A 9,195-nucleotide genomic window follows, 5' to 3' on the forward strand; every position below is an offset into this window, starting at 1 on the left:
ACCGGGCAGGGGCGAGAACACATCCGAAAACTCGGCCTGCAACTGGGCAACCTCCGTGAGTTGGGTCGAGGAGAGGTGGTCTCCACAGGGGACCGGAGAGGTACATGATGCCAATGTCCCTTTTTGAACCTCCGGCCCCAGCTCCGCCTTCTCCGGAACTACCGACACCAACGCCACGGGGACCTCCTCGTTCCAGAGTTTCAGCAGATTGAGGTGGTAGATCTGTAGTGCCCCCTCCCTGTCCATTCGCCTTACCTCATAGTCGACGTCCCCGACTCGCCGTGTGACCTCAAAGGGTCCTTGCCACTTGGCGATTAATTTGGAGCTTGATGTGGGCAACAGGACGAGTACCTTATCTCCCGGAGTGAACTCTCTAAGGCGCGTGCCCTTGTTGTACAGGCGGGCTTGCCATTCCTGGGCCTGCCGCAAATTCTCCTGAGTTAGGTGGGTGAGCGTGTGGAGTTTTGCGCGCAGGTCCATAACGTACTGAATTTCGTTTTTGCTCTGTGACGGTCCCTCCTCCCAATTTTCCCGCAGTACATCTAAGATGCCGCGCGGCTTACGCCCATATAATAATTCAAACGGGGAGAACCCCGTGGAGGCTTGGGGGACCTCTCGCACTGCAAATAACAAGGGTTCGAGCCACTTATCCCAGTTACGTGCGTCCTCACTTACGAATTTTTTGATTATATTTTTGAGGATGCGATTGAACCGTTCCACTAAACCGTCCATTTGTGGGTGATAAATGCTGGTGCGGATCGGCTTAATACCCAGTAGCCCATACAGTTCGCTCAGTGTTCGTGACATAAACGAGGTGCCTTGGTCAGTCAGAATCTCTTTCAGGATTCCAACCCGGGAGATGACGTGGAAGAGGGCCTCTGCAATACTGCGTGCTGAGATATTGCGAAGAGGCACCGCTTCCGGGTATCGTGTTGCATAGTCCACCAGAACCAATATAAAGCGGTACCCTCGTGTTGACCGATCTAATGGCCCGACGAGATCCATCCCAATTCTTTCGAACGGGGTCTCGATTAATGGTAGGGGGCGCAAGGGCGCTTTTGGAATGGCCGCTGGATTTACTAACTGGCATTCGCGGCACGCCGTACACCACTTACGGACGTCGCCGCGAATCCCCGGCCAATAGAATCGGGCCATTATCCGGGCTAGTGTTTTATCCTGCCCAAGGTGCCCAGCCATGGGATTAAAGTGAGCTGCCTGGAATACCAATTCCCGGCGGCTCTTTGGAATTAATAACTGTGTGACTCACTCTTTCATCTGAGTGTCCTGCGTCACTCGGTATAATCTATCCTTCAAAATGGAAAAATAGGGGAAGGACGGGGTGGCGTTCTGCTGGAGCGTTTGACCATCGATTACTCTCACTTGGTCAAACGCGTGTCGCAGAGTCTCGTCTCGCGATTGTTCTAGTGGGAAATCCGCGAGGGATTCCCCAACAGAAAGAGGAGGAGCCGGTGGCTCCTCGCTCTGTCACGGAGATGACGTAGACGGCTCTGCGACCGCAGCTCCAGCCAAAGCGACACCGGGACCTCCCCCTGTCAAACAGCAGGACCCACTCTTTACTAGGCGTGTCATTAAACCCTGAAATCCCGGCCAATCAGTCCCCAAAATTAAAGAGTGGGTAAGGCGAGGATTAACCGCCGCCTTCACTATAGATTTTTCCCCTTTGAAATATATGTGGACCGACACCAAAGGGTATCTGTGAACATCCCCGTGCCTGATATGTAGCCCCTTGTACACTCACCGGTATGCAATACGCTCCGGCCCGATCGAGGGCAGCTTCTGGCGCGTCGGGGATCCACACCACCGCCCCCACCTCCATTGCTGTGCACTGTTGCTGCAGGTGGCCCGGTTCCCCGCAGCGCCAGCAAACCGGCCCGGGCCTTTCCTCTGCAGCTGTGTTCTGGGGCTCACTCACCTGAGGGGGAGGAGAGACAGACACAGAAGGGAGAAACGGGAGGGCACCACGGGTGCGGCGGGCCGGCTGGGGTGGAGCCGGCCCCCGCCTCCGTGGTGGGGGAATGGGGCGAGGACGGGACACAGAAGGGGGGGAGGAAGAGAGAGAGAAGAGGAGAGAAGAGACGACGTCATCGGCTGTCCTGCCGCCGGAACAGCCGCCAAATGATCCTCCGCCAGTCCTACGGCCTGATCCAGCGATGCCGGGCGGTGGCACTGGACCCACTCCGCGGTTCCGGCTGGTAAGCGGGCGATGAATTGCTCCAGCACCACCTGACTGATGATTCCCTCGGCGTCGCGATCGTCAGCCCTCAGCCACCGCCAGCAGGCGTCCCAGAGCTGCTGGCCGAATGCGAACGGTCGGCCGACTTCCTCCATCCGCAGCGCGCGGAAGCGCTGGTGCTGTTGTTCGGGCGTGCGCCCCACGCGCTGGAGGACAGCCCGGCGAAGGTCTGCATAGGCCAGCCGGCAGTCGGCGGGGAGCTGTAGTGCGGCCAGCTGCGCCTCTCCCGTCAGGAGGGGGAGGAGGCGCGCCGCGCGCTGCTCCATCGGCCACCCCGAGGCTTCGGCAACCTGCTCGAACAAGGTGATAAACGCCTCGGGGTCGTCCTGCGGGCCCATCTTGGTCATGGTGAGGGGAGACGGGCCCGCGGCCGGGGCGCTGGTGGACCCCGCCGACGCGAGGAGATGCCGGAACGCCGCACGATCTTCCTGCTGGGCCAGCACCAGGGCTTCGAAGCGGCGCTCCTGCTCCTTTCGGAGCATGATGAGTGCCTGGTGCTGGCTCTGCTGAGCCGTGGTGAGGGCGTGGACCAAGTCCATGAACGGGGAGGATTCCATGGGGCTGCAGAGTTGGTGCTCCACCTTTCCCGGGTTTCAGCACCACTGTAGCACTTAAAGAGTGTGGGTGGAGCACAGAGGACGGCAGGACAATGCATTAAATACAGAGAGGGCTTTTATTTCTCACTTTTCAGTATAATCGCCCGTTTCTAGTAAGTGGCGTAACACACCAACACACCCACACACTCTGTATTGTCATCCCGGGTTGAGCTCCCTCTGCCTCCTTAAATAGGGAGCAGTTACTGGGAAAACACACAAAACACAGGTTAATCACCGTCAGGTGTAGCGATTCTGCCACTCACCTTCCCTGGCTCCACCCTCCTGTCACAGACTGGCGCTTGACCACGCCCCCGCTGCCACACCTTGTTTCCTCTTCTTTTTCATTTTTGCACAACACAATGGAGGCAGAAAACACCCATTGTTAAAAGTAACATTTTACTTTTACTCAAAGTACATTTTAAATGATCTACTTTTTACTTTTACTTGAGTAGATTTTTTGTCTGGTAACTTTACTTGTACTTAAGTAAAATTTCATCAGAGTAACAGTACTTGTACTTGAGTATAATATTTTAGTACTCTTTCCACCTCTGTGAACACTGAACAATACTTTACAACTCGGGAGAGTGTGAGAGAGGCTTAAGTAACTGGGCTGATGACTCAAATGAGAGACAGGTGTAATTAATAACAGGTGATAGAGGGCGCTGTGGTTCTTGGGAGTTGTAGTTTTGAGAAGCCATGTTTGTAGTCTGTTTCAAGCTGTCGCTCCCAACACCATTACTGACAGCAGGCACTTACGGATGCAAGCACAGGAGAGAACGGGGGTGTCGCAAACTGCAGGCTGAGGCAAATACGAAGAGCAAGAATCATAGTCAGGAACAGGCAGAGGTCAGTCGAATGGCAGACTGAGCAACATAGGGAAAACAGTAAGACAAAGTCGAGACTAAACGCAAAACACTGGTCAATACAGGAAATCAGGCAGAAATCAAACGGCTCGGTAAAGCTGGGCACAGAACACTAAACAATACTTCGCACTGGCAGTCTGTGAGAGCTGAGTGTATATAGGCAAGGTGATGTAATTATAAGTCAGGTGATAGAAGGCACTGTGACTCTTGGGGACTGTAGTCCGGATTGGCCATGTTTGGAGGCTGCTCTGAAATCATGTTTTCAGTGCCGTTACTGACACTCCTCTGCGACCCATTCCCGACAGTCAGTTAATTTGCGTAATCTTTTCATCAAATACTATTTTCATTATTCTTTGCTTTATTTTGAAAGGACATTTGTGTTTTATAGTTGCTTACCCCTAGCTGTCTGTCTCTTTGTAAATATGTTCTCTGCCACGCCCGTTACAGTCAGGTGTTGGTTGAAATGTTCACGAACTCGTCTGACCAGATTACAGTCCTGAATGATGACAAATAGTCTTCAGCGTGACACAAAACATGTAATAAATTCTAACAAAATCCTTTTGAGGAAGACAAATATTGAAATACAAGTTTAAATCCGATCACGAACTGAAGCAGCGAAGTTGACAATCCCAAATCAGAAATTGTTTGGACAGTATGTAGAAGTTGAAATCAAAACTGAAAACAGTGAGTTGTAAATAATCATTGACCTGTATCACACTCAGAACAAAACAAGAGCGCACTATTTAATATTTTACTTCATGAATTTTTCTTTTTTGTTTTTTTTTTATAAACAGGTATTTCACTTTTGATGCTTGCAACATGTTTCAGAAGTTGGCACAGTAAAGAATTTACCATTTTATAAGGTTTCCGTTCCTTCTCACAACACTTAAAAGATGTTTCAGGATTGAAGACACCAAGTGATGAAGAATCAACTGATTTCAACTTTCATAAAATCTCATGAAATTAATCCTAATCAGTGCAGCTACATGGGTTATATTTCTGCACTGAAGGGAGATGAAATGGTTAATAGAGGAGTGTTCATGATCTCGTTGTGTTTGTGTTCCTCCTCTCTCTCTCTCTCTATCGCTCCTTCAAACACAGAACCAGTTCATGTGTCCAGTGTGTCTGGACTCATTTAAGTGACAATGATGTAGACATTTTCTTAAAACTGTGTGTTTTATTGTATGCTGATACTATAGTACGAGCAGAATCTGCAGAAGAACTGCAATTTGTGCAAAACGCAGTACATAGGTATTGTCAAGAATGGGCTTTAACCAGACCCGGCGGCAGAAGCGGTCTAGTAGCCGGGCATTGCACTGGCTGGGGGTGGGCATGCATTGGCGAACCCAATTTTACTAGGGGGGGTCCGGGTGCATGCTCCCCCGGAAGAAATTTTTGAAAAAAAAACCACACTAAAATGGTGTATTTTGAGCTCTTCAGACACCCTGTTCCGCTGCTATATATTGTCCGTCACTGAGCGCATTTGCAGGGAATATTCCGTTTCATGCGGAATATTGGCAGTATTCCGTTTGCGCATGAGTCATGTTGTAAACTCGTTCCGAATACCCAACACTGAATGCGCAAACGGATGATTGTGATCATTGTTGACAGCAAATTAAGATTGATATTTACAATTAAGAGTGCGCAACAGAAGATTACATCACACTCATACCCCCGTGCCACACTCATCCTCCCTGCACAAAGCCTAACTGCAGTCACTGAATCCCTTCTCAGTGAAAGCATGCGCATTAAAAGTTTTATGTCTCAAGTCTAGTTTTGTGAAGCATGACAACATTAATCTTTAATACAGATGTGTTTTGTAGGTTAACTGAAACGTCAAAACCAGTTTCTTACCTCCAGTGCTTAGTTTGCAAATCAAACGCCAAGTGCATGACAGCGCAGGGCTGATGAGATGGGCGCAGGCCGAAACGTTAAGAAAACAGTGTGTCATGTATAACTATTCTGTAGCCCATACAGTAGGCTTACTATAATCAACAACTCGAGTATAACTATTATGTAGTGATTAAAAATTCAAGCTCACCCTCAGTAAAGCGGTAGGCGACGATGTGCAGCTGCGTGGAATCTTCGCAAGACAGCGTCACTCCACTCCTCCCTGAACTTTTTTGTTAAGTCCTTCTCAAATGCCAATTTGATCAAATTGGCCTGGCGCATGTGCAGCATGCTTTGTCTGTGGTCGGTGAAAACGTTCTTCACAGTGGAAAAGGAGTTCTCGCAGAGAGCAGTGCTTGCGCCAAAAGTCAGAGCGTGTTTCCATTTCCGTTTAACCAAACCATTTCCATTTAACCCGGATCATTACGAAATAACCAATCAGATGATTACAAATAGTTTTAACACATTTTAAATTAAGGACGTTTTCTTTAATATTATGCCCTCTTAAAAAAAAAAAAGAAAAGCGTTTAATTGTAGAAGCCTGCGATTTAATTTATTTAATTTAAATATTGTGTTAAGCTGTTGGCCCTAGCCTATGACAGGGCGGGTGGGCCCACACTAGGGCGGGCCCACATGCCTAAATGGGGGGGCCCGGCCCCCAAAGGCCCGCCCATCGCGCCGGGCCCGAGTTTGAATGTCATTGATGAAGCACGCATTAAAAAGATTATTGGTTCCTTAAGTTCAAAAAGTAAAGATGCTTTTCATATGGATAGCATGCTCATTAAGAAACATCTGAATACTTTAACACTCCCAATCACACATTTAATCAATCTCTCAATAACACAAAGTCGCTTTCCTGATAGCTGGAAGCATGCAGTAATTACACCCATTTTCAAGTCTGGAGATTGCTATGAACCAAATAATTATAGGCCGATAAGTTTACTACCAGTACTCTCAAAGGTTGCAGAGAAGGTAGTTATAGAGCAGCTAACAACACACCTAAATACCTGCAACCCTGGTTTGAACAATATGCAATTTGGTTTCAGAGAGAACTACTCTACCGAAACAGCTGTTTTACATTTTAGTGAAAAAATCAGAGCACAGCTTGAAAAAGGTGGAGTTGTTGGTGCTGTATTCTTAGACTTACATAAAGCCTTTGATACTGTTAATCATAATGTTCTCATTTCCAAGCTTTCTTATTTTAATTTTTCAACACAAACATTGACACGGCTTTCCTCATATGTTTCAAATAGGGTGCAGTGTGTCAGAGTCAAAGATGCATACTCTAGTTACGTAAGAAATACAATGGGCATGCCCCAAGGATCTGTGTTGGGTCCTCTTCTTTTTAGTTTATACGTCAATGACCTTCCACAACACTGTAAAGGAGTTGATGTACAACTGTATGCAGATGACACAGTCCTGTATGTACATGGTAAAAATGCTTTGGTAGCAGCGGAGAAATTAACCAATGCTATGCAAGGTGTGGCTGAGTGGCTTGAGCAGTCCTGTCTTACTCTGAACATCAGTAAGACAAAGGGCATGTTCTTCTGTAAAACTAAGGGGCAGAGTCCAACTGCCAATATTAAAATTAGACATGAATCCATTGACATAGTTACCGAATTCAAATATCTTGGTGTTACACTGGACTCCATTCTCAACTTCAAAAAGCATATTTAAAAAATGACAAAAACAATTAAATATAACTTGGCAAATTTTAGACATATAAGATCGTTGCTTCCAATGGATGTAGCCAAAACATTTATGCATGCTTTAATTTTTTCACACATTTCATATTGTATCACCTGTTGGGGGCAGGCCAATGAATCTACCATTAGACCGCTACAATCACTATATAAACAAGCTATAAAAATTCTTGATAAAAAAACACTTCAGCACCACTATTGCAATATTCTAGAGAAACATCATTTATTAAGTTTTGAAAATTTTAGACTTTTTTCAAGCTTGTGTCTAGTGTATAAGATCCTACATGGTCTGGCCCCAGCTTGTCTATTGGAGTTTGTCTGTTATCGTCCTGCTAGTTCCATACGATCCTCCAGAATAGCCTCTGTCCATGACTGTAACATACCTTTCTATCGCACAACTTTTGGACAGTCTTCTTTTTCTTTTAAAGCCACTACACAGTGGAATGCACTATCAGGGGATTTAAAGAGCTGTTTCTCCATTAGGAGCTTCAAATCTCAGCTGAAATGTTTCCTAAAAAACAGTCAAAACTGTAATCACTGATTCATGGTGCTGACAGAATGTGTTTATGTTGGATGCGGGTGTTTGCGTGCGTGTGTGTGAGTGTGTGTGAGTTTGGGGTGTAGGGGGTTTGGACACTTGTGAGTGATTTGTTTATTGTATGAGTGGAGTTTGCTATTTGGGTGAGGTAGGGGGTCTGGATATTTATTTTGTATGTTTTTATGTATTGTTGTTTTTATGTCCTGCCTGGGACTGCAGATGTAAATTAGCCTGAGGCTAACTCTGGTACGATGCATGAAATGGCAACATTTATTGTTTTAATTGTACATGGTCCCTTATAAAATAAAATGAACTGAAGTGAAAAAATTGTAATTTATCAACAAGGCTGAAAGTTGTGCTTGAGGTGTCAGTAGGTGGAAAAGTCCAGAAAATTAAGATCCATTCTGTGAGTATTTCATGAAATTAATCCTAATCAGTGCGGCTACATGGGTTATATTTCTGCACTGAAGGGAGATGAAATGGTTAATAGAGGAGTGTTCATGATCTCTCTGTGTTTGTGCTCCTCCTCTTCCTCTATTGCTCTTTCACACACAGAACCAGGAAGTAACTCCTCATTTCAGAGAAAACAAACTGTTCTCTCTCTCTCTCTCATTGCAATTTCAGGAAAATGGCCGAGGCCAGTATTTCAGTAGCTCAGGACCAGTTCATGTGTCCAGTGTGTCTGGATCTCCTGAAGGATCCGGTGACTATCTCCTGTGGTCACAGTTTCTGTAAGGTGTGTATTAATGGCTGGTGGGATGAGGAGGGCGTCCACAGCTGTCCTCAGTGCAGAGACACTTTCACGACAAGGCCTGTTCTACGCAGAAACAACATGCTGGATGAAGTGGTGGAGAAACTGAAGAAGACTGAAGTCCAAGCTGCTTCTCCTGCTCACTGTTACGCTGGACCTGGAGATGTGGAGTGTGATTTCTGCACCGGGAGAAAACACAAAGCCGTCAAGTCCTGTCTGATGTGTTTGGCTTCTTATTGTGAAACTCATCTGAAAACTCATCTTGAAGTTCCTGCTTTGAAAAAACACACATTAATTGAAGCCTCAGCAAAACTCCAAGAGAAGATCTGCTCTGAACATAACAAGCTGATTGAGATCTACTGTCGTACTGATCAAATATATATTTGCTCTTTGTGCATGTTGGAGAAACATAAAGACCATGACGCTGTTTCAGTTGCAGCAGAAAGAGCTGAGAAACAGGTGAGAACTAGAAATCTTTCCAGAATTAAATCATCTTAATTATAGTTTCCCATCTAGAAACAGGTGCTTTAGTCAGTGATATGATTTGAACTTTAATTTCAATGTGTGTCTCAATCAGAAGGATTCTGTAAAAGCTGATTA

General features: G+C 46.4%; 2 protein-coding genes across 2 annotated transcripts in view; both read left to right on the top strand.

Moving 5' to 3' along the window:
* The window catches only part of LOC132877956 (tripartite motif-containing protein 16-like), a 471,908-nt gene that overhangs the window by 338,238 nt on the left and 124,475 nt on the right, over positions 1–9,195 (top strand). The gene's annotated exons all lie outside the window — the stretch shown is intronic.
* Positions 8,395–9,157, top strand: LOC132871745 (E3 ubiquitin/ISG15 ligase TRIM25-like). The gene has a single exon (XM_060906220.1). The coding sequence runs from the start codon at positions 8,473–8,475 to the stop codon at positions 9,091–9,093; it is 621 nt and encodes a 206-aa protein (XP_060762203.1). The 5' UTR covers positions 8,395–8,472; the 3' UTR covers positions 9,094–9,157.

This window comes from Neoarius graeffei, chromosome 2 (assembly GCF_027579695.1).
Source record: "Neoarius graeffei isolate fNeoGra1 chromosome 2, fNeoGra1.pri, whole genome shotgun sequence".
Lineage (NCBI taxonomy): Eukaryota > Metazoa > Chordata > Actinopteri > Siluriformes > Ariidae > Neoarius > Neoarius graeffei.

Bases quoted from the DNA above. Each gene is read 5' to 3' on its own strand.
- LOC132871745 (XM_060906220.1), top strand. From the start codon at position 8,473: ATGGCCGAGGCCAGTATTTCAGTAGCTCAGGACCAGTTCATGTGTCCA.